The sequence below is a fragment of the Chiloscyllium punctatum genome, chromosome 41 (genome assembly GCF_047496795.1).
Source record: "Chiloscyllium punctatum isolate Juve2018m chromosome 41, sChiPun1.3, whole genome shotgun sequence".
In the NCBI taxonomy this organism is placed as follows: Eukaryota; Metazoa; Chordata; class Chondrichthyes; order Orectolobiformes; family Hemiscylliidae; genus Chiloscyllium; species Chiloscyllium punctatum.
The window spans coordinates 30269715-30295881 of NC_092779.1; the positions used below are offsets into that span (position 1 = coordinate 30269715).

Consider the following 26167-nt stretch of genomic DNA (forward strand, 5'->3'; position numbering starts at 1 on the left):
ATGTGTTCAGCACACAGATAAACCTTTGGAAATACTGTATCAGAGCTATTACTGAAAAGTGGCTTCAAGGGCAGAAATGATAGTTCAACATTCCAGATTATTCCGTTCAAGATATTCAGATATAATACAGGAGGAGATGAAAGGAGAGTGGCAATATTGGCTAAAGAAACAATCACAACTGTGAGGAAAGTGATTACACGGAATTAGATTGGATGCACAACACAGAAATAGGCCCTTCAGTACAACCATGCTATGCCAGCATTTATGCTCCACTTGAGTCTGCTCTCATATTTCCTTATCAAACTCTCCCATTATAGCCCTCTAATTCCTCCTTCTCAAATGCTTGTCTAGTTTCCCATTAAATTAATCTATATTATTCACTTATTCACTATATTATTCACTTTAATCCTTCCTTTTAGTGGTGAGTCCCACATTCTCAACACTCTTTACAAATTGCTTTCTTCCGAATTTCTGATTTCTTGTTGACTCTCTTTTATTGATGACATCTAATCATGCTGTTCCACACTGATGAAAACATTCTCTCACACTCACAAAACCTTTCATTATTCTGTTCCCGTATTTGGTCCCCAGTCAGCCTTTCTTTTTCAATAGAAGACAGACCCAGCCTGTACATTCTTTTCCACTAATGTATATCCACATATTTCTGTTGTCATTCTTGTAAATCTTCACTCTGCCCCTTCCATCCCTTTATTTCTTTCGTAAAGTGCTCTTTGAGCAAAGATTCAACACAGATTTAGAGTAACATCTGCATTTTTCAAGTATATTTCTCTACAATAAATATGAGTGCTCGGTTTGCCTTTTTATTACCATGCTAACCTCACGTGTAATGTTTAGTGATTGATGCATTCGTACTCTGAGATCTGTTCCTCTACCTCAGCAAGACTTATAACTTACAGGTAATATGTCACCTTCCTATCAAGCATATTATCTGATGTTAATCAGTATTTATTTACGGATTAGTAGCCACTAAAGGGCATCTTCCTGCCTCTGTCATTTCAGCAGAGGTGAGAGGTAATGACTAATGCAAGATGGGCATCCGAGCAGCTTTCCCTCTGTGGGCTGCTGTCAGGAAGGAAGAAGAAATAATTTTGGTGAGGAAGAGAGGAGTGTCATATGCCCATCAGCAGATCATACCTTCCCCTTTAAGCCTACATTTGCCCCACTCCTCCCATAAGTCCCCACACATGGGTTTGCCAGACCCAGTCAAATCCTTTGGACTTACCCAAAATCCAGGATCCTCAACAAATCTTCTCATGCAGTCCCAGCAACATGGTCACTACTCGAATTTTGTGCTGTTGGGATGATAGACCTATCTGTCAATCAGACTGACCAGCAGCTCTCTAAGATGCGATTTCTTCTATGGGGAACAGAGGTCCCACTCTAAATCAATGAAAGTGGCCCCTAGTGTACTGTCACTGTGGGGAAGCTGGTTCCCAGGTGGGTGGGTTTTTCCATTAGTGGTACAGGAATATGTGTCTAATGCAATATCCAGCCCAATGTCTCAGCATTCTCCATAATGTCTGGTTCCTTCCTGCGAGGGACTACCTCCAGCTCTCCTGTTTTATTACCAGTGCTGTGTGCATTGCTGTACACAGGATTTCATCTTACTTTATGCTTAACCATTCTCTAAAACTCTTCTTCGACCACACTCTTCCTTTGCCATCAATATCCTTCCCTCTTCTATTTCCAGTTCTTTCCTTCCCAGTTTTGTCTGCATTTTAGCTGCTTATGTTGCCTCTGGATTCCCCCGCCCCCCCCACCACCACCTTTCTGGTTTTAACCTTTTGCCATCTCCCCATTTACTCTTCCCACCAGAACACAAGTCCCATTCTCTTCCAGGTGGAGTCAATCCCATTAGTACAGCTCTTTCCATTCTCAAAACTGTTTGCAGGGTCAAGTGAAGAGGAAGTCCACTTCCCCATGCCAGCTTTTAGCTTTTGCATTAATTCTTCTGATCTGTCTCCCCCATACTAATATGAACATGGTCAGGCAATAGTTCAGAGACAATGACCCTCAAAGTTCTCCGTATTAGTTGAGAGTCTGACTCCCACTGATAAGATCAGTGGAAAAGTTATAGGGGATGTAGAAGTCTTTAAGAGAATGTTCTTAGTGCGTTGAAAGCTTAACAAGAGGAAAGTTCTGTATTTCATATGGAATCACGTTACAGCAGTGAGTAGGACCTGAATAGAATGGCACCCTCTAACTCCAAGTGTGATGGCTGGACATGGGCAAGCACAGGCTGGCAAGCAATTAATAACTGGCAAGCAGTTGAAGACCAACTGTATATGGGGATCAGCTGGAAAGTCGTCGTCCCTGTCATGGCGTTCACAGATCCATACTTAAACAGCACCTAGAGAGACATCCACTTGCTACTCGCCAGCAGCATTATTCTGCTTTTCTGAAAAGTAACTTGGAACCTAAACTAATACTATCCCCTCTCGTCCTACCACACTTGGAACTCTCTGGAGTTGCAAGCCAACACCATGCACCCTCCTTCAGCCACCTTGGAACTTCCACACATTATCTCCATCTGGAACTACTGAGCTTGCCCACTACCCTGTCACTATCAAATTGCCACCCTCCCACATCACCATTACTTTCAACCTACCAACCCATCCTTAACCCTCTCCCTATTACCTTTGAGGCACCCTTGATTATCCTCAATTCTCCCAGTCTCAACACTGAATATCCTTGACTGTTACCTCAGGGATGCCTGAGCTTCAATGGAATGCCTATGCTTTACCTAAGGGGAATTTGTTAAGAACCTGACTGGGTGTCTAAATATGGAACAGGTAACCAGTGTTTGGAAATTTGTGATTTGTAAGTTGCAACAAAGCTTTCACTAGAAAAGTACGTGCCTGGACTTTGTTGAATTGACCATTAATGCTTGTGTTTATCATTGATTGCCCATCTATCATTCTTAAATTACATTTGATAGAGATTAAACGTTCTGTTGGTTGTCCTGCACCCTCCCATGACCTGTTTCAAGGTATTCACATCTCTATGTGTGGATGAACATTTAGGTTGGCATGGACCAATTTGGGCTGTAGGATTCTATGACTCAATGCCTCTTCTTCAGATAGCCATGCTCCCATCTTACTGGACAGTCACTACCTTCTCTCCAATGGACTGATTTTCCTGCACGGATAACAACTGACACTCCATACAACAGCTCAATGTTCCCTCCACTGGTTCAACAAAGTTCACCAAACATGAAAATCAACTTTGACTCACTCCAAATTCACCAGGAAGTCTACTCCACCTGCTACTTGGAATCAGTTGTGAATCTGAAGGCTCATGTTTCTCATTTGCTACTGACAGAAGGTACAATTTAATCCAGTGACCATGTGTTTTAATGAGTATTCCCGATGTGCTACGGCAATAATGACAGATTCTCACGATTTGCTGTGGGGACCATAATTTGCCTTGAATCCACTTACTTCCCAACATTTATCCTTCCCAACATATATTGGGAAGCTAATATTTTGCCTCCTCCACATTCAAGTCTTTCTGCCTGCCTGCCTACCTGTTTCATTTCCCATTAACCGGGAGCTTCATTAGACCTCACTTTCAAAGAGTAAATCTGGGCATGAGGAAGGGAGATGATTGGAAGAACATTTTAGTGGTCTTCATCATAATTCAGTTCTGAAGAAAGGTACATGGACCCGAAACATTAAACTCTGCTTTCTCTCCACTGATGCTGCCAGACCTGCTGAGTCTTTCTAGCAGTTCCTGTTTTTCGTTCTGATTTCCAACATTCACAGTTCTTTTTTTTTGTTTATCAAAAATTTTCAGTTGGTGAAAGGTCAATGTTACTAAGTTGAGGTGTGATTTGGCCAGTGTAGATTTGAAACAACTACTTGTTGGATCAGGGCATGGCAGTTATTCAAGAAAGAGTGTTCAGAACAAATCTGATTCCAGAAAGGAAAAGTATGTGACTCTAAAATTTAGAAACCCTCTTCTTGATTTCAAAAAATAGGCAATAGTACATAACAGAATAAGACAGAAAAATGAAAACTTATTGTGGTTGTGGGTATGCCGATCTGGGAAGTTGATTTGCAAAACGTTTTGTCCCATGTCGAGGTGACATTTTCAGTGTTTTGGAGCCTCCCGTGAAGCACTGCTGTTCTGTGCCTTCTGGAATTTATTTGCTTTCAGTTGCTCATTGTAGTGGCTGGTATATTGAGTCCAGGTCAATGATCTTTTTGATAGAGTCCATGGATGAGTGCCATGCTTCTAGAAATTCTCTGGCTGTCCTCTGTTTAGCTTATCCTATGATCGTTGTGTTGTCCTAGTCGAATTTGTGGTCCCTGCCATCTGAATGTGTGTGGCTAATAGGGACAACTGGTCATAGCATTTCACATCCACAAACACCAAAGAGCTAGTAAACGCCACAACCAGTCGCCCCTAGTAGTCATACACGCAGATGATAGGAACCACAAATTCGACTGGGACAACACAACAATCACAGGACAAGATAAACAGAGGACATCCAGAGAATTCCTAGAAGTATGGCACTCCTCCATGGACTCTATCAACAAGCACATTGACCTGGACCCAATATACCAGCCACGACAACAAACAACCGCAATCAGCAACTGGAAACAGCAGGAAGGAAACCAAATAAATTCCAGAAGCCACAGTACAGCAGCGCTTCACAGGAAGCTCCAAAGTACTGAAGGTATCACCTAAACAGGGGACAAAACATCTGCAAATCAAATTCCAGCTCAGTGAACATACCCACAACTGGCACGCGAGCTACAAACCTTTACACAAACCTTGAATGAAAACCTTTGTCAGATGGCAATTGTACTATACTGAATAAACCTAGTAGGATTGAGAATGTGCAAGGCTGAAATTATAAGGGATTTTAAGAAAATTGAGAGAGGATATGAAAAATTACTGGCAAAGAAAATCGAGGAAATTTCAAAGGCTGTTTTTAACACTTCAAAAGCAAGATAAAAGAGCCAACTGGAGATCAAAAGTGAATTTGTGTGTAGTGATGCAATATGTGGCACGGTTCTTAGAAAATATTTTGCAAGAGCATTCATTAAAGAGAATGACAACATGGGCTTTGTGGTTATGGAGAAGGGATCTTAATTATTGGATGAAATTTACTGCCCTCTTCCAAGGTGAGTTTGGAAATGGGGGTGGAGGGCAGTTAATCAGGCAGAATGGTGCTGGGTGGAGTCACTACTATCTTACTGCCTCTGCATCCATTTAGTCTGGGCTTGTGAATAACCTTATGCCTTACCAACTGATATTAAAATGGATAATTAATGACTGCTTAAGGACCTCAACATGCCACTAGTATTCAACCAATTGCAGATAAGGTGATCACCATGTGGTGTGTTTTCTTATTGGTGCCAGTTAAGCAGAGATTGGGCAAGAGGAAGTGGGTGGTCCCATACTCAAAAGCGCTCAGTTCAGTGAAAGGCCTGGCATTATGAAGCAGGGGTCACTGAGAGTCACTCCTCTGCCCTGGCTGCTTCCCATGCTCTTACCACCACACAGCACCTTCCCACCACTCCCCCACCCTTCCTGATCCTGGATCTGCTGTCACTCAGCTAGGTACCTTGGGAATCCTTGACTCTCCCAGGATGCATTTCCAGCAGCAGCCATTGCTGCATTCGTGGCACTGTATGCAAAGTATAGCCACAAGCCTTTGATCAGCTGGCACCTCTCGAGGGTAGGATTTCCATCCCTGATGTCCTTAGTTCTGAGAATGCCTACTACAGGCAATGTAGGTGGCACTTAGACTGGCACTTAATTCCATAGGGTCTTCCCAAAAAGGTGATGCAGGATTCCCATGAAACTGTACAACCTTTGGGTGAAATCTTTTTCACCTGCATGGGCGGCACAATGGCTCAGTTGGTAATACTGCTGCCCCACAACACTAGGGACCCCGGTTCGATTCCAGCTGTGGATGACTGTCTGTGTGCAGTTTGCACATTTTTCTCATGTCTGCATGGGTTTCCTCTGGATGCTCTGATTTCCTCCCACAGTCCAACGATGTACAGGTTTGGTGACTTGGCTATGCTAAATTGTCCATAGTGTGCAGGGACATGCATGTTAGGTGGATAATCCATGGGAAATGCAGGGTTACGGGGTGGGGGTGGGGTGCTGGTAGGATGCTCTTTGGAGAGCTGCTGTGGACTTGATGGGCCGAATGACTTCCACACTGTAGGGATTCTATGATGAAACCTCACTCATTGGATGGGATTAACATGGTGAGAGAAGGAAGTATTACTGAGGAAATTGCCAACCAGATGAAATTGATCCCAACTTGTTAAATGCTATGCCCTTCATTTTCCATTCCTCTCTGACCTCGGGTATGGTACCACAAGACTGGAGGACCACTGACATTGTGCAATAAGTGGAAGCAAAGGTTGATTGGCCAGTCATCCTACCCTCTGTGGTAGGTAAATTATTGGAAAGTTTCTGAAATTTAGACTGTTACTTGGAGAAGCATAGAAAAATCAAGGGCGAGGTCGCATCTGATAAACTTGATTACATTTTAACACGGAGATAACAAGGAGGCTTGTTGAGGGTGGTATGTTTGATGTGGTCTACATGGAGTTTAACATTGCTACTGACAATATTTAATATTGCAGACTGATCAAAAAATGAAGAACTCATCCGATCCAAAGTGAAATAGCAGAATTAAAAATTGGCTCAATGGCAGGAAACTAAAAGGTTATGACCAGGAAGTGATTTTGTGACTAAAAGGCCATCATTCATTGTGGTTCTAAAGATTCAGCACTATGTCCCTTGTTATTGTAGAATGTCATAATTATTTCGACTCAAATGCAGGAAACATGATTGAGACATTTGTAGACAGGCCAAACCTTGCCACGTGATTGATAATGAGGAAGAAATCTGTTGACTTCTTGAACATATTAATGGACTGGCCAGGTGTTAGAAAAGTTGCAAATGAAATTCAATCAAGAGAAGTGAGAAATATTGCAGTTGCAAATAAGAAGAAAACTTTGGTAATTCATAATAAATGGCAGGTTTTTAAAAACTAGAGAGGAACACAGGGACCTTTAAATATATGTGTGCAGTTCCATTATGGAGGCATGAGAGGTAAATGAGGAGATCAAAGCAAATATGTGGTCTGAGTTGGCTGAGGCTTTGGGTTAGGTTTTATGAGCATTGAGGCCTTATACTAAAACTGCATAAGATACTAGTTGGACCCTAATTAAAGAACTGCATGCAGTACTGGTGCAGTACATGAGATAGAATTCAATCACAAGAGGAAGGGCATAGAAGAAGTTTATAAGGACATTCTCATAATGGAGAGTTTTAGCTATGAGGAAAGATGGAATAGTCTGGGTTTGTTTTGTTTGGAATAGATGGTGCTGAGGGGAGATCAAATTGAACTGTGTAAAAATTATGAGAAGGCAAGACAGAATGGACAGGAAGGATCCAAGTTAGATTTGCGGAACAATAACCAGGGGAGATAGCTTTAAAGGAATTAGCAGAAGGATTTGAGGAGAAATGGGAGTAATTATTTATTATGTACTGGTAATCTAGAACTCCTGCCTGAACCACCTTTTGTGGAATAAATCCACAAAACATTTAGAAAACTACCTGAAGGAGCAAAACGTACATGGCTACTAACCAAGAGGTGCAAGATGGAATTAGACTACATGGTTTTGTTTTGGACCATCAGAGCATGACAGGCTGAATGGTCTCCTCTTAAATGCTTGTTCCTCCTCCTTCAAAGGAATTCCTGGATGGGTCAGAAGGAAACCACCACGGATATACATTGGGAAGTGTGCATGACTTTCTAGGGGGATCATTCACAATCTTGCTTAAATTGTTGTATCTGTTGCACGTTGTTCCTTTTTAAAAAGTTATGACTTTCTACTGCTTTTCTTACAACCTTTAGCTGCTTACACTTTGTATCCCACTTAACCCATGTTACATGCTCTATGCATTCAGTTATTCACACCCCATTACAGAGATTTCTAATAAGCAGCTGAACATTTCAAGGTGAACAGTCACAAAAGAACCTTGCTATGCAATTGGTACCAATATTAGAAAATCTATGTTTTGTGATGACCAATGTGTTGCAAATGGTTGTATTTTCTTTTGTGCGATGTTCCTTTAAGATAAAGGGGCTTGGGAGCATTGCAAAGACGAGTTAATTCGTTTCCTGATAATCGAATGATTAGATTTCAAGAAGTACTCACTTGTCCTGAGGTTGCTATGGGGATGAACAGCAAATATGCAAAGGATAAATAAAATTCGAACTGCAATGAGGTGGGGTCAGGCAGTGTTTTCTGCCTGGCAGCTCAGAAAACATTGAAATTTCATGTAAACAGGGACAAAGCAAGGTTTACTCCAAATGGAACCATTTTCTGTTTTGCAGCCTGTAAACAGATTCTGTTCTTGAAACAAATCTCTGATAATACAGCAGAGACTGCTCCCCTGTCTGTTATTTCATTGGAAAGAGCAGAGAGCTGAAGGCAGGAAGTGGAATTAGATTGGTCAAGCCTCTTTGTTACTTCTCAGAGTTTCCAGTCTGCAGGCTCCAGCCACCTTCTCTTCACCAGAGATGTGCATCCCTTTACAGGCCCATCCCCGATCAGGATAACCTCAAGGCTTTCCCCTTCTATTTGGAAAAAACTGCATGAATTATCCCCATCCACCACTATCCTCATCTGCCTGGCTCAGCTAATCTTCACTTTGAACAACTTCTCCATTAGCTCCTCTCACTTTCTTCAGATCAAAGGCCATGGGTACCTCTATGGGGCCCAGTTATGCTCATGGGGTTTGTGAAATATTCCTTGTTTCAGTCCTGCTCGAACCCCACCCACAACACTTCTTCCAGTGCAATACGTCATTAGCACTGCATCACACCATGAAAATGGCATTGGACCATTCACACCACATTGTACTATTTAGACTACGTTACACCCAGCCAACGTTGATGTTGATGTACAAAGGGACACGGCTGTCCTTGTACACTGCTCAATGTAATAGAACATGCATGCAGGTCCAACAAACAATAGGAAGGCAAATGATATGCTGGTCTTCATTGCAAGAGATTTTGAGTACGGGGCCATGAAGTCTTAGTACAGCAATACTTCATTGAGAACAAACTTGGAGTTTGAGATTTTGGAGAAGGTTTGTAGCTCAGGTTGTGGAACAAGCTGTTGGTTTGCTCGCCGAGCTGGTGGGTTTGTTCGCGTGTTAGGTAACACGATGAGTGAGCCTCCGGTGAGTGATATCATTTCCGATTCTGTTTCTTGATTAGGAGTAGTAAGCATGGCTTTGTGTGTGGGAGATCACACCTTACAAATTTGTTAGAGTTCTTTGATGAAATGACCAGGAAGGTTGACAAAGGCAGAGCGGTAGAGGTAGCCGATATGGATTTCAGTCAGGCCTTTGATAAAGTTCCACATGGTAGGCTGCTCTGGAAGGTTAGATCGCATGAAATCCAGGGGGAACTGGCAAATTGGATGCAAAATTAGCTTGACGGTAGGAAGCTGAGGGCAATAGTGGAAGAATCCTTGTTGGACTGGAGGCCTGTGACCAGTGGAGTGCTTCAAGGGTTGGTTCTGGGCCCATTACTGTTGTGTTATCAATATCAATGATTGGATGAGAATGTACGAGGCATGATTAGTAAGTTTGCAGATGACACTAAAATAAGGTGGTATCATGGATAGTGAGGAAGGTTATTAGAAATTGCAGCAGGACATTGATAAGCTGAGAAGTGGGTCGAGAAATGGCAAATGGACTTTAATACAGATAAGTGTGAGGTCTTGCATTTTGTAAAGTTAAATCAAGGTAGGAGTTTCATAGAACATAGAACAATACAGCGCAGAACAGGCCCTTTGGCCCTCGATGTTGCGCTGACTTGTGAACCATTCTCAGCTCGTCCCCCTACACTATCCCAAAATCATCCATGTGCTCATCCAAGGATTGTTTAAATCTCCCTAATGTAGCTGAGTTAACTATATTGGCAAATAGGACATTTCACGCCCTTACCACTCTCTGAGTTAAGAAACTGCCTCTGATATCTGTCTTAAATCTATCACCCCTCAATTTGTAGTTATGCCCCCTTGTACAAGCTGACGTCACCATCCTAGGAAAAAGACTCTCACTGTCCACCCTATCTAATCACTGGTGCCTCACAGCGCCAGAAACCTGGGTTCAATTCCTGCCTCAGGCGACTGACTGTGTGGAGTTTGCACATTCTCCCCGTGTCTGCGTGGGTTTCCTCCGGGTGCTCCGGTTTCCTCCCACAGTCCAAAAATGTGCAGGTCAGGTGAATTGGCCATGCTAAATTGCCCATAGTGTTAGGTAAGGGGTAAATGTAGGGGTATGGGTGGGTTGCGCTTCGGCGGGTCGGTGTGGACTTGTTGGGCCAAAGGGCCTGTTTCCACACTGTAAGTAATCTAATCTAATCCTCTGATCATCTTGTATGTTTCTATCAAATCCCCTCTTAGCCTTCTTCTTTCCTCATAAGATCTTCCCTCCAGATCAGGCAACATCCTGGTAAATCTCCTCTGCATCTTTTCCAATGCTTCCACATCCTTCCTGTAATGGGGGCGACCAAACTGTACACAATATTCGAAGTGTGGCCGCACTAGCGTTTTGTACAGATGCAGCATGACATTGCGGCTCCAAAACTCAATCCCTCTACTGATGAAACCTAACACACCATATGCCTTCTTAACAGCACTATCAGCCTGGGTGGCAACTTTCAGGGATCGACATACATGGACTCCAAGATCGCTCTGCACATCTACACTACCAAGAATCTTTCCACTGACCCAGTACTCTGCCTTCCTGTTATTCTTCCCAAAGTGAATCACCTCACCTTTAGCTGCATTGAACTCCATTTGCCATGTCTTAGCCCAATTCTGCAGTTTATCCAAGTCCTCCTGCAACCTCTAACATTCTTCCAAACTGTCCACTACTCCACCAACTTTAGTGTCATCTGCAAATTTACTAATCCATCCACCTATGCCTGCGTCTAAGTCATTTATAAAAATGACAAAGAGCAGTGGTCCCAAAATAGATCCTTGTGGCACACCACTAGGAATCGGACTCCAGGCTGAATATTTTCCATTAACCACCACTTGCTGCCTTCTTTCAGAAAGCCAGTTTCTAATCCAAACTGCTAAATCACTCTCAATCCCATGCCTCTGCATTTTCTCCAATAGCCTACCATGTGGGCTACCATTCAGAGTGAATGGTAAGGTTTTAAGGAGTGTAGTGAAACAGAGGGACCTGTTGTGTCTGGTGCATGGTTCTATGAAAGTGGAGTTACAGGTAATCAGGGCAGCAAAGAAGGCTCCTGGCACACTGGCCTTCACCAGTCAGGGCATTGAGGTTAACAGTTGGAAAGTGAGGTTGCAGTTGTACAGGATGTTGGTGAGGCCTCACCTGGAGCACTGTGTTCAGTTTTGGTCACTTTGCTACAGGAAGGATGTCATTAAACAGGAAAGAGTGTAGAAGAAATTTACAAGGACATTGCCAGGAGTCAACAGTCTTAGTTATAGGTAGAGGTTAGGTTTCTTTCTTTACAGCATAGGAGACTGATGGGGGGATCTTACAGAGGTGTATACGATCGTGAGAGGCTTGGATAGGGTGAATGCACTTAGTCTTTCGACCAGAGTTGGGGAATTGAGGTCTGGAAAGCATCAGTTTACAGTTAAAAGGGAAAGAATAAAAGGGAACCTGAGGGGCAACATTTTTACACAGAAGATATCATGCATATGGAATGAGCTGCCAGTGGAAGTTGTTAAGGTTAACAACATTTAAAAGGCACTTGGGACAAATACAAGGATAGGAAAGGTTTAGAAGGATACAGGACAAGTGCAGGGAAATGGGGTTAGCGTGGATGGACATTTTGGTCAGCATGGACCAGTTTGGGCCAAAGGGCCTGTCTTCGTGCTGTAGTACTCTATGATTCTATGACTGTAAATGATATCACCCACGATAACAAACCAAAGTTAAAAATCAAAGTTTGGGAGAAGATTTATAGCTCGGGTGCTCGTTGTTGTGGTTCTGTTCGCCGAGCTGGGAATTTGTCTTGCAAACGTTTCGTCCCCTGTCTAGGTGACATCCTCAGTGCTTGGGAGCCTCCTGTGAAGCGCTTCTGTGCTGTTTCTTCCGGCATTTATAGTGGCCTGTCTCTGCCGCTTCCGGTTGTCAGTTCGAGCTGTCCGCTGTAGTGGCTGGTATATTGGGTCCAGGTCGATGTGTTTGTTGACAGAGTCTGTGGATGAGTGCCATGCCTCTAGGAATTCCCTGGCTGTTCTCTGTTTGGTTTGCCCTATAATGGTAGTGTTGTCCCAGTCGAATTCATGTTGCTTGTCATCTGTGTGTGTGGCTACTAAGGATAGCTGGTCGTGTCGTTTCGTGGCTAGTTGGTGTTCGTGTATACGGATCGTTAACTGTCTTCTTGTTTGTCCGATGTAGTGTTTTGTGCAGTCCTTGCATGGGATTTTGTACACTACATTAGTTTTGCTCATGTTGGGTATCGGGCCCTTCGTTCTGGGAGTTGTTGTCTGAGCGTGGCTGTTGGTTTGTGTGCTGTTATGAGTCCTAGTGGTCACAGTAGTCTGGCTGTCAGTTCGGAAATGCTCCTGATGTATGGTAGTGTGGCTAGTCCTTTGGGTTGCGGCATGTCCTCATTCCGTTGTCTCTCCCTTAGGCATCTGTTGATGAAATTGCGAGGGTATCCGTTTTTTGCGAATACTTTGTATAGGTGTTCCTCTTCCTCTTTTTGTAGTTCTGGTGTGTTGCAGTATGTTGTGGCCCTTTTGAATAGTGTCCTGATGCAATTTCGTTTGTGTGTGTTGGGGTGGTTGCTTTCATAGTTTAGGACTTGGTCTGTGTGTGTGGCTTTCCTGTAAACCTTTGTGGTGAATTCTCCGTTCGGTGTTCTCTGTACCATCACGTCTAGGAATGGGAGTTGGTTATCCTTTTCTTCCTCTCTAGTGAATCAGATTCCTGTGAGTGTGGCGTTGATGATCTGGTGTGTGTTCTCTATTTCTGTGTTTTTAATTATTACAAAGGTGTCATCCACGTATCTGACCCAGAATTTGGGTTGAATTTGTGGTAAGACTGTTTGTTCTAACCTTTGCATTACTGCTTCTGCTATGAGTCCAGAGATCGGTGAGCCCATGGGTGTTCCATTGATTTGTTCGTATATTTGGTTGTTGAATGTGAAGTGTGTAGTGAGGCACAAGTCCAGTCGTTTAAGTATGCCGTCTTTGTTGATAGGTTCAACGTCCTGTTGTCTGTTATGTCTGTCCAGCAGGTTGGCTATCGTTTCTTTGGCTAGTGTTTTGTCGATGGAGGTGAACTGTGCCGTTACATCGAATGAGACCATAGTTTCTTCCTTGTCTATGTGTATATTTCTGATGATGTCCAAGAATTCCTGTGTCGATTGTATAGATTGTCTGGATCCGCTGATCAGGTGTTTCAGTTTCAGTCTCATCCACAGACTCTATCAATAAACACATCGACCTGGACCCAATATATCGGCCACTACAGCGGACAGCTCGAACTGACAACCGGAAGCGGCAGAGACAGGCCACTATAAATGCCAGAAGAAACAGCACAGAAGCGCTTCACAGGAGGCTCCCAAGCACTGAGGATGTCACCTAGACAGGGGACGAAACGTTTGCAAGACAAATTCCCAGCTCGGCGAACAGAACCACAACAAAGTTAAAAATCACACAACACCAGGTTATAGTCCAACAGGTTTAATTGGAAGCACACTAGCTTTCACTAGTGTGCTTCCAATTAAACCTGTTGGACTATAACCTGGTGTTGTGATTTTTAACTTTGTACACCCCAGTCCAACACAGGCATCTCCAAATTATAACAAACCAAGACACATAAATTGCAAGTGGGACACAACATCAATGTCTCATCGGAAGCTCATTGATGATGTTACCTAGCCTGGTGACAAAATGTCTGAGAACAAACCCACCAGCACAGTGAGCAAACCACTAACACTTTGAATATTGTGTGAAGTTCTGATCTCGTTACCACAGAAAAGGTATACTTGCCATCCAAGGAGCGTAGTGAAGAATTCACGAGAACAAATTCTAGGACAGAGAGTTTACCCAACGAGCAAAGATTGTGTTGACTAGGCCTGTATTCACTGGAGTTTAGAAAATGAGAAGGGATCCAACCATAACCTATAAAATTCTGGCAAGGCTGGACCAACCTGATGCAGAGTTGATGTCTCCCCTGGCCAGAGGTTCCAGAACAAGGGGTTACAGGATATACCATTAGAATAGACCATTTCAGACTGGGGCAAGGAGAAATTTCCTCAATTAGATGGGTGAACCTGTTGAAAATCTCTACCACTGAAAGCACTGAATATATTTAAGGAAAAAATAGATTTATTTTTTAATGTGCTAAAGGCATTAAGCAGCATGAGGACTGGAGTATTGCATTGAGATAAGGATCAGCCATTATCATTGTGGGTGTAGATTGGCTTGCTCCTATTTTCTATGCTTCTACTACACCATTCGCACTGTTGTACACCATTCACACCACATTAGAAATGAGCCAATATTACATTACATGAGCTCTTATTCACTTTATTTATTTTTTCATTATTTATGTTAAAGAGGGTGGAAGATGTGTAATGTTTAGAGTGAAAGAGACAGTGAGTAAAGGATAAGTACGCGAGTTATTAGAATGATCATTTTACATTGATTTAATAATCAATAATTTGTAAGCAAGACTCTTGCATTAAGAAAATTTGGACAGTTTCCACATGGTGCCACACTAATTAGGAATTGTATGCATTAATAGTGTTTTGGGTGATAATATTAAGACAGGTCAGAGGGTTCATTTAGCCATTTGGGAGAATAGAACATAACACAAACATGCAGGCATTGCTCTCCTGAATGTGTGGCTCATAAACAGATTTGCCAGACTCATCTGAGATAAGTCCTGACATTGGCCTCATGCCATATCTGATTTAATAGCAGCGCTGCTGTCACTGAATTCAAAGATGAAAATCTTCCACATCCGAGCACTCAAAGACCTTAGGTGGCACATAAACATAAATGATAATATTTGTTTGTGGTAAATTAGGCTGCTCAGTTACAAACAGAATTGCCCAAATATGAACCAACCTTGTAATTTTTAAATTACAAAATGCTTGCATGACTCAAACAGATCATTTAGTCCAACAGTTTCATGTCAGTGTTTATACTCTCCAAGAGCTTCCGCTCTCCTCACTTTATCTGATCCCATGAATGTATTCTTTATATTCCTATCCCCTGCACATGCTTTTCCAGCTTCTCTTTAGATGCATCTATGCTATTCACTTCAACTATCACATATAACTGCAGCAAGTTCCAGTTCTAAACACTCTCTGCATTAAGAAGTTCCCTTTGGATTTATTAATGACAATCTTATACTATGGCCCCTAGATCTGATCTCGCCTGATAGTGAAAACATCTTCTTCATGCCTGTCACATTGAACTCTTTCACAATATTGAAAACCTTTACTGGGTCACCATTCAGTATTCTCCTTCTGTAAAAAAGAGCTGCATTCTAGTATTTTTTCCTCTCTACTATTTGCTTGTATTTGTACTTGTGCAAACCTGTTTTATCTCTAATGTTTGGCAGCATTGATGAAAGCCAGACTTTGCCTCTGAGTTTTACACTTTTAAAGTTGAGGGAAAATCTTTCAGTTATAAAAACTTCAAAGGATTTTACAAGTAATGATTCCTTTTGAGGCGCAGTCCCTTTTGGAATGCAACAGCTCCCACACAGCAAGCTCCAAAAAAGATAAATGCCATATATGACGAGGCATCACCAAAAGAGTTTGCCTACACATTACCATATTAAATACTATCACAGTTAAAGCCACTTGGTTGCCAGTATTTAGAGAGTAATGTTAAATGCAACATAAAAACTTGTTTTAATGTGCTTTCAATGTAGACATCTGTCCCCCTGTAAGTCCAAAAACAATCTCATGTAAATCCCACAGTTGAGTGGCAATCTTTCTGTCTCAGACTCACAATGTTGTACATTCAAACTCCACTCAAAAGCCTTTTCACAAAATTTACGCCAACACTCTCAGTGCAGTATGATGCATTTCTTCAACGAAGAAATCTTCAACCAAGGCCCTGATTGTCCTTTCAGATATTTCAAAGTGTAGCAATGGAGTTCCTCCAATATCTTGGCCAACATTTATAACTTAACTCTCACCTAACAGTATGATGTGGAGATGCTGGAAATGCACTGAGGTGGACAAGGTCAAAAGTCATATGACACCAGGTGATAGTCTAACAGGTTTATTTGAAATCACAAGCTTTTGGAGCACTGCTCCCTTGTCACATGAAGTCATTTCAACTGATGAAGGGGCAGCACTCTGATAGCTGTGATTTCAAAAAGACCTGTTGGACTATGACCTGGCGCCGTGTGACGTTTGACCTACAAAAAGAGTAACTGGGAAATGATCTCATTGCTATTTGTGAAGGCTTGCTTTGTGCAACTCGCTGCCATGTTCCTTTCATTTTTGTATTTCTTTGATGAATTCCTTCTTTAGCTGTAAATTGCTTTGAGATATCTGGATTTGTGAAAGGTTCGATTTAAATGCAAAATCTTGCCTTTTCTTTTTAGTGTGTTGGTTAAGACATGGTCAAAACTGCATAGAAATAATCCTTCTTGTTCTATGTTGACAATAAAAGTTTGAGAATGATATGGCACAGAGGGAGGTCTTTCCAACTGTTTCACATGCTTTTACCAACTTTTCAGGAAGTACACTGGTGTGAAAACAAAGCATGACTCATCACAAGAATCAACTTGGCTCAGTTGGCATTATTTTTGCCTCTGAGTTAACTGTGGGTTGAAGTTCTAGGTCAGGATAGGCTCGGCTAATTCATACAGATGTACAGCATAGAAACAGGTCCTTCGGTCCAACTCGTCCAAGCTAATATCCTAAACATCCTAAATTAATCAATCCCACTTCCTAAAATTTGCCCCATATCTCTCTAAACCCTTCCTATTCATGCTACCCATCCAGATGCCTTTTAAATATTGTAACTGTACCAATCTCCACTACTTCATCTGGCAGCTCATTCCATACACACACCACCCTCTGTGGGAAGAAGTTACCTCTCAGGTCCCTTTTGTATCTTTCCCCTCTCACCTTAAACCCATGCCCTCTAGTTTTGGACTCCCTACACTGGGAAAAAGACTTTGGCTATTCACCATCTCCATGCTCCTCATGATTTTATAAATCTCTGTAAGGTCACCCTTCACCCCTCTGACACTTCAGGGTAAGTAGCCCCAGCCTCTCAAACTCTCTAGCCCTGTGCTCAGTGCTGTGGTACAGAGAGAATGCCACATGGTTGCAGTGCCACCTGTCATAAAAATGCTTGAGCCATTGTCCCATCTTCCTGTTCCAGTGCATGTTAAAGATACAATGCATTATTCAGGAAGAGAATATTGTTCAGCAAAGTATCCTGGTAAAATTCCTCCTTCGACCAACACCACCAGCAGCACTGATCAACTACTTCTGCATCTTACTGATACCTGTGGTCATGCTTGGGAATGTAGGAAAAAGAATTAGCCTTTCAATCCTTGAATTTGTTCTGTCACTCACTTAGATAATGCCTGATGTAAATGTGAACTCCATCTCCCCAGGTTGGTTGCATAACAGCTCTTAAATTTTCAACTGAACTCACTTCTTTGCAGGAAAGAATTCCAGATTTTCATTACTTTATCATGAAGAAGTGATTCTTGTGGTCGTATCTGTATGACCTAGTTTTAACTTTAGTTTCATATTACCTGTGTCTCGACTTCCCTACTAGAGAAGGTAGTACTATCAAGACTTTTAATCACCATATACACATGAATTAAATCATGCAACCATGTACTATACTTAAAGCAGTCCACAAACCATGCCATATAATGGACTCCATCTTGAAGCTTTTTTATGTATTCCAATATTATGATATGATGCCTTATAAATGTAAATATTTGTCTATTATGTATTAAAAACATTACAGATACATTTGTCATCATCAATTCTTATCGCCATATCTGTGACACTTACTCTTGTAAAATATGTCATGCTATAACTATACCTTTTCTCTATCAGTGCTATTATGGGCAAGAAAGGTGTAATTCCAACATAACAAGTTTACGTTGACAGTTCATGTGTATCTTCACATCCTGGTCCAATTACACTGTTTCACCTGAAGACTACATTTGATTTTGATTGTCTGCGCAGTGTCATGGGAGAACTACTCATTTTTATTATCACTTGAAGCAGACATTAAAATGTCAGTGAGTGATAACACTGCCATGGTTATGATGTCCTCAATCCCAAGAGGGCAAGTGTGGATCTTCACATGCTAAATTTCTTTCCAGCTCATACTGACATTTTCTCTGTTAATGAACAGAACAAAATATATTTAAAGCCGAAAGGACTGCAGATGCTGGAAATCAAAAGCAGAAACAGAAATTGCTATAAAAACTTAACGGGTCTGGCAGCATCTGTGCTGAGAAAGCAGAGTTACCATTTCAGGTCTAGTGACTGTTCCAAAGGGTCGCTGGACTGGAAATATTAACTCTACTTTCCCTCCACTGATGCTGCCAGGCCAGCTGAGAAGAAAATATATCTTCTGGTGCTTTAGTCAATAGGAGGAATAATGTGAGCAGGGACTATGAGATCGCACTAAATGAACAACTTCTTTGCACACAGAAAAAGTAATCAGAAGTGTATGTTCAACATTCAGTTCAGATTATTCAATGTGTTAAAAGTACGTTTCATGCTGTCTTAGAGGTTTGTTTCAACTACGGTACTTCTGTTCCAAGTCATTGATTAACTTCAAAGATTTCCCAATCTTAGAGAGAATGGACATGTGCTTAAATGAATTTGGAAGGCAATGATAGGAAGCTTGTGCCCTTTTGCACCCCATCCTTTGCAATCTGGGACAAGGTCACCCACTATTTCTTCGGTGATAGAGGGGGTGAGGCATGAGGGGATTGGGAATGTGGCGTCTTTCAAATTCAATGAAACGTTGTTTTCCTTTTCAGTTGGGCACAGTATCCCATAGCATTATTCCACAAAGAGCAGGGGTTTCCACCCAGTTTCCTGACCAATATTTATCCTTCAAATCTCATCAATAAAATAGATTCTCTTGCCATCATTGTATTACTGTTTCTGGAGCCCTACTCTACACAAATTGACAGCTGTGTTTCTCTACAACATGGACTACTCTTCAGCATAAACTGTTTCATCAACTGTAGAGTGCTTCAGTATATCCTGAGGTGATGCAAGGAACAGTATAAATGCTTGACTTTAAAACTAAATATGTCTTTTTCTTTAGAAAGCAGAAGTTTATATTTGAAGTGATACTGAACAGAAGAATAACAAATCCATCTTGGCAATCTTTAGGTCATTTTCTTTCAGGCAAACATATTGAAATATTCAAGTGCTTCTCTATGGCAGTTCAAAGCTAATCCAAAATGAATATGTTAACATACACACTTAATATCTAAAAAGGCTTTGACTAAGAAGCACATGATGGAATAAAATAAAATCCACAGTAGCCTTTATTAAACAATTATTTGGCATCACATAAATTCTTGGCAAAGATAATTGGCCACAGCCGATTAAGTATTTGACATTTATCTACTATAACTCATTTAGTTGTCCAAATATTCCTTGCAAATACATAATGATGGACTTGAGTGATTAGACTAATCTTGTGCCACACGCTTTAGTAGCAATGTGTGCTTGTATTTTATGGTCTAAACTGGTGAATTTACAAGGTCCTTTAGGTTGAATGGAGACAAGTAAAAGTCTCCTGCCTACTTCACCATAAAATGTAAAGAATTTTAAATAATTTCTTTTCTCAAGCAACAATGAAGAAAGAAGTTATGTGTAACATATGATTTCCACTTCTAGGGGGGAATGTGTTGGACTGACATTTTCCTTCTGTTGTGAGTTGGCAACAAGGACAGAACTGAGACAAATGCATAACAGAAAGGCTATAATTGGAACTGTTTCCGAAGTCATGAGTTGAGGGCTTTAGTGTTACAGTTTATGTCATCAGATGCAGAGGCAGATTTTGACAGGCCTCCTGTCTACATACTTAGAAAGAAAGATAAATTTCACTTTACAGAAAGCCAGCCTATTTACAAAGGTGTCATGCAAGGTGGAACTGCACCCACCTGGTTCTATTCTTAACTGTCTATTAGTTTCCAGATACCTAAACGCTTATGACAGAGGAGCTGGACTAGGTTATTCGAACCCTTGAACCTGCTCTGACATTCAACAATAACATGGCTGATTTTCTACTTAACTCCAGCTTGCCCTACCATTCCCAACTCTCTAATTCTCTCACGACCTAAACTTTTGCAAGCTAATTTGAATATATTCAATGACTGGAAATCCTAGCTCCCTGGAACAGAGAATTGCAAATTCCCAATCCTTTCAGTCAAGTCTCAGCGATAAATGGCCGATCACTTATTCTAGGATTGTGACTTCAAGTTCTCGGTTAATGTTCTTCTTTATTCACAGGATGTGTGTTTTGCTAACTAGACCAGCATTTACTGCTCAATCCTAATTGCCAAGATAGCTGTCAGGAGTCAACCATATTGCTGTGGGTCAAATGTAGGCCGGAATGAGTACAGATATAATATGTTCTGTAAAGGACATTAGTGAACCGGATAGGTCTTTCTGACAATCATTAATGGCTTCATGGGCATCACTGAACCCTTATTTCTAGATTTTTATTCAGTTTAAATTCCATCATTTGCAACAGCAGGATTCAAACTCAAGTGCCCATAACCTAACCTGGGTCTCTTTATTATGAGTCCAGTGGCAATTCGGCTAGGCCATAGGAACAAAGGAACTGGAGGAAGCTATTCAGCCTTTCAATCTTGTTCTACCAAAGATCTCATGGCTGATCTGTTGCTTATTTCTATATTACCTGCCTTAGGCCCATATCCCTTAATATCTATGCTTGACAACAAGTTATCCATTCCCTAGAAATGTGAAAACAGATAGCAAAGGATTCTATTGGTATCCAAAAAGGAAACAGTAAGCAAAGTAAATGTTGGTGCTCTATACATTGAGAAACTATAGAAACTCTTGCTATCTGTTTTTACATTTCTAGCTTGCTTTCTTTTAACCATTCACTCAATCTGGCTATATCCCTATGCAGCTTCTTTGCATCCTTCTCACCACTGATGTTTCTACCAAACTTTGTATCGTCAGCAAACTTGGATGTGTTATACTCGGTCCCCTCATCTCACTTAAATTAGTGGTGACAACTGCTGGAGCCATCAGTGACTGATAAGGATACACATCTAGTGAACCTAAAAGAGCTCCCTCCCTTTCTTGTCCAGCTGAGGTTGCACCTACAGCCCAGTGGTGTATGAATCAACAATATCCTGCAGCAAAGCAGTTATACTGATTTACCTACTCGACTGTGTCTGTGCAGACACATCCCAAATGATTAAATCTCTCCCATTATGCTCCCCTCTACTAGGTCCATGTCCCCTGAAAATCAGAAAGATCTTAATACTTGAGACAGAGCTTGTGCGGAACATTGATGAGGAAACACAAGAGGAAGAAGATTGTCTGGTAGCTACAGACATTGAGTTCATTGCATAACCCCAAGGACAACAAGGTCCAGATTTACCTGGCCCTTATCAGGCTGGAACACGAGTGGGTTGGCCAATAAAAGTAAATGGCCTCACATCACACGGCTAGAAGTCCTGCCTCGGATTCCATCCTCTTTGATATTCCAGAGGGTGGGGAGAGTGTGGATCTCAGAATAGGTCCAGTCAAAGGCCATTTCCTGACGGAGAGAGCAGGGTGGAGGTGGAGAATCAAACCAGCTAAAGGGAGATGAGGACTATGTTGTGGGACAAAGTTATGAAGTTGGGAAGGATTCAGAAAAGGTAAAGAAACATGCTTCACCATTTCACAGGCTTTTACCTTTGAAGTTAAAGTTACAGCAGTAATTGCAACTCAGGGAGGATCCAGCATTATGAACTTCGCTTGTTTAGGTTATCAAACCTTTGGCGTTGCTTGCCCTTTCATGGACATTAGGACAATGGATTCTATCTGGGCATCAGGGGGGGTGCAGCTAGAAAAAGGGATTGCCCACTCTAAAATTGAGGCCATTGAATTGGGGCTACTGAGGCAAGCATAGCCTGCACAAAAAAGAGAATGTCAGGATGGAATCAGGATCCAGAGAGACGAGGGATACAAAGGATAGGGGGAGACAGAACACAGAGCAGAAGATCTACAGGCAGAGGCAAAGAGACTTGATCATGACTGAAAACAAATATTGAAGGAGTGTGAAACTCAATGGAAAGCTGGTCATGATTACCTGTCTCTTTATTGGACATCTGTGGCATCTCAGCTCAGTGCACACTGGTGCATCATGCTGATGACTGAATCCTTCTTGACTGGAGATATTAAGATCACAACTGACAAGGCATTTTGTACTTAGAGGGCAATAGGTCCAGTGACTTGCACAGTATGGTCATGCCCTGCAATGTTCTCTTATAATATTGAGAGGTACAGATGGAGATGTTGGTAGTTGTCTTTTTCCCTAAGATGGGCAATTTCATGATTGGGGGAACATTTTAAAGGTGAGAGGCGAGAGATTTAAAGAAGACATAAGAGGCACATGTTTTACATAGAGAGTGGTTTGTGTGAGGAATGATCTTCCTGAAGAAATGATGGATGCAGGTACAATTACAATGAGTCAAAGACATTTGGATGGATATATGAATAGGAAAGGTTTGGATGAATATGGACCACAAGCAGACAGGTGAGACTAGTTTAGTTTGGGATTATACTCGGCATGAACTGGGTGGACCGAAGGGTCTGTTTCCGTGCTGTGTGACTCTATAAGTACTTTGGTCTCAGTGGCTCTCTGCTGCACTCTGCATAACATGGTTTTCAGACAGGCATGGATTTTGGGAAAGGTGAGGTTCTGGGGTTGACTCACTGGGGAGGAGTGAGGTAAGAGAGAAGGCTGATTTGGAAGCAGGTGGAGGTTATGCAGAAAAGAAAGGTGCCCCTGTTGGGTAGTCTCCTCCTGCTACTCTTCTGGAAGATGACATTCCTTCCCTCCCTTGCAGTACCAGTACTCCAGCTCCCTGTGCCATGTGCTACCTTAGGTCCCAGATATGCACTGGAAGGCTTTGGCATTTACATTCTCTCAGAAAGACCAGCAGCATCAATGATTGTTATTTTAATTCAGTCGCCATTCCTGTCCTCATTAGCACAAATTGGCAGAAAAGTCTGACTCACATCTGTTGATGTTTGATAGTAACTGTAACTGTTCCTCTTGAAATACTGTTGCTAACTCTCATCTGATGCTCTCACTTTTTCTTCCTGCAGTTATATCATTTCTTTCTGTGATATTTTTATTTACTCATCAATTCTGACACCCCCTAAACATCTTGAGCTGTATCTCTAGGCACTTGTAAACATACATTATTTAGAGGGAGAGGTTGCTATCCTTTCTTGTCTGAATTACAGTGGCTGAAAATTACATAATATTAAAAACTAGGCTGGATTGTCACTGGTTTGGCCAACTCAGATGCGTGTCCCCCTTTCTGACAGACATATTGGAGCAGGGGTACTTCCATCACACGCATGGGAAACCTGTACTCTGCAAGATCATTTGAAATTAGTGCTGCATTCATCCTTAACCCATTCACATTTTCAATGCCTTTTTAAACAAGCTATTCAAGGATCAGCTGTGTTTGATGTGACTACTTAATAGAAATGTGTTGTTTTTATATCAAACTGAGCACTCAAGAGAACTTAAAATCTTTGAATGGTCTCATAATTGTTTTTGTTTTCAGTATGGAGTGTGAATGAGTGAGAAGCTCCCTTGGATTGTTAGAATTTTTCCAAAAAAATGCCAAATGGATTCTGAGATCCTCCATGATCAATATTGCTTGAGCAGCTATGGAAGTAACACTAAGGTAAATGTTGGCATGAAGGGACACGAGTTGGTATAGAGCAAACATGAGGCATGGAGAGTGAGCAGGAGGCATGAGTTCGACTGGAAGAATGGGAGTGGGTGGAGGACCTAACAGCTTCTAAACCAACTGAGATGAAGTCCCAGAGTAACGAGACAGGTCTTTGGACCAGCTCACATTAGCTCTCACACACTCCAATGGCCACCTCTGATTGGACTCTGCTCCTACCTCCTGGACACGCTGTACCACTTTAAACTGGTGCCTCTATCAAGCTAGGATATTTCCCAATGTGAGCTACTCAGCTTGGTGGCTAAATTCTGGCCAATGGTTTCCAAGAAGCATTTTTTTCAACCGATTGCTCAGTTGTTAATTTGTTAGCCTATATGAGTGTGAATATGAATAAAGTATATTTGGACAGTTTCAGCCATTAGTTTGTGGACAGATGTTTCTAGCTTTTCTATCCCAGAGTAGCAGTCTGGGATAGAAACCAATGGATTGGAATTTGAATTTTTCTTCAATTTATTTCTGTTAACTACCAGTTAATCAAGCAAGTTTTGTGGTTAGAGCATATAGACGATAAGATGTGCTGCATCTGTCACCTATAACAAGTGGTGTTGAGTAAATATATACAATACAACTACAGTTAATTATAATGCTTTCACTCTTTGGAATTGTGAGCATGCCAAGGCTTTCAATTGTAAGTTGCAGCTGTAAATGTTCACGCACAGACATGCAGTCAGCAATGAAAGCACTACAAGGTTATGGTAAGGGCTTGACAAGGGTGAGCAGGAAACTTGCATCAGGTTATCTGGCGACAGTTTGCAGAATACAAATAGGGCCATTAACTGGGTAAATGGAACTGTTGGGTAGGCTTACCTTGGCAGCTTCCTTAAGGTGTGCCATCTTCTCCCACATCTGTTCCCAGTTGTATCAGGTGCTGCGCGCAAGGTTGAGCCTGACCGCCACTTTCTGCAGGGCATGCTGCTTTGCTGAACTCTGGAGTGGCAAACAGAGCAACCCTCCTCACACCCAAGTCATATAGCAGCACCTTCACGTCATCAGTTATCAAGCAGGGCGTTTGAGTACTGCACCATTCCATTGGTAGCCCACCCTCTGTTTCCTGAATCCATGTTGATTGTGCCAGCCCCTAAGTATTGCATGCTAGAATTTGAATCCCCCCAAAAAACACCTTCAGTAAAGCTCTAATATATTTGAGATAATTTATGGCATTTTGAAGGTTATTACAATTTTTGGTCCTCAATGCAACCACTTATATTTAAGTGGCTGCATCTCTTTAACTGCGAGCAACCCAGTAAAGTAATTGGGTTAGGGGCACATATAGAAATCTGTCCCCTATAATCTACTCTTATTTACACATTTTCAGTTTTAATTATAATGCCCACATTCATAACAAAATCTTTCAATGCCACACTAATTCCAATTGGCATTATCACTTGCAATGCCAGTCAGTTTTAGGTGTACCAGTTACTGGGGAGCAGGGAGTGGGTGGAAGATAAGTAGGGTACCATTGCAATGTTATTTTACATAATCAGTTTACATTGTAAACAAGGGTATACAAATCTATAATAAAAAAGGTGACACAGAAATGGCTAGAGGCGTAAGATTTGTAACAGAACCGAGATATCCTTTGCTAAAGTTATTCTTCTAGAAAACACTGATGACCCTTATAAACACATTCGCCAGTGCAACCTTAACTATTGCTGCACTAACACACCACTGCAGAGAAGTAAAGTGGCTAATATTCATCTGGTTAGGCACTCTGAAAGATTTCACATGTCAGTTTTTCTAACAAATTCTGAAAGAGGTTTTGTTCAAAGCAGCGAATGCATCAATTCTCCTTGATCAAGTTTACAATGATGCAACACTACAGCTTATGGCTCACTTGTCCCCATGTATTGTAGCTTGTATTGGAGCCTCCTCATGTAGAATGCATTCTTCCACTAACTGCCTGGACTAGCTATCCATTGCACTTTACTGGCCTGGATTTTCACTTGGACAAACAACTTCTTAATTATCACAAATATGGCTAATACAATCAATAATTGAGAAGAATGCATTACAGCATGGCAGCTAGTATTCTCATGGAGGTGGATCGTATTCTGTGCGTGCGCATTGTGAGGAGAAACCTGCCCATTAAAATCAGCAGCAGCCTCTA

General features: G+C 41.7%; 1 protein-coding gene across 15 annotated transcripts in view; it reads right to left on the bottom strand.

Annotated features, from left to right (window-relative positions):
- LOC140464970 (catenin delta-2-like) overlaps window positions 1–26167 on the bottom strand; it is a 1239301-nt gene that overhangs the window by 223414 nt on the left and 989720 nt on the right. For 14 of the 15 annotated variants that reach the window (XM_072560655.1, XM_072560657.1, XM_072560654.1 and 11 more), the window contains one exon: window positions 24868–24987. The exons of the other annotated variant lie outside the window; for it this stretch is intronic. In XM_072560655.1, coding sequence (XP_072416756.1) covers window positions 24868–24987 — 120 coding nt within the window. The remainder of the gene's footprint in view (window positions 1–24867; window positions 24988–26167) is intronic. 15 annotated transcript variants of the gene reach the window in all.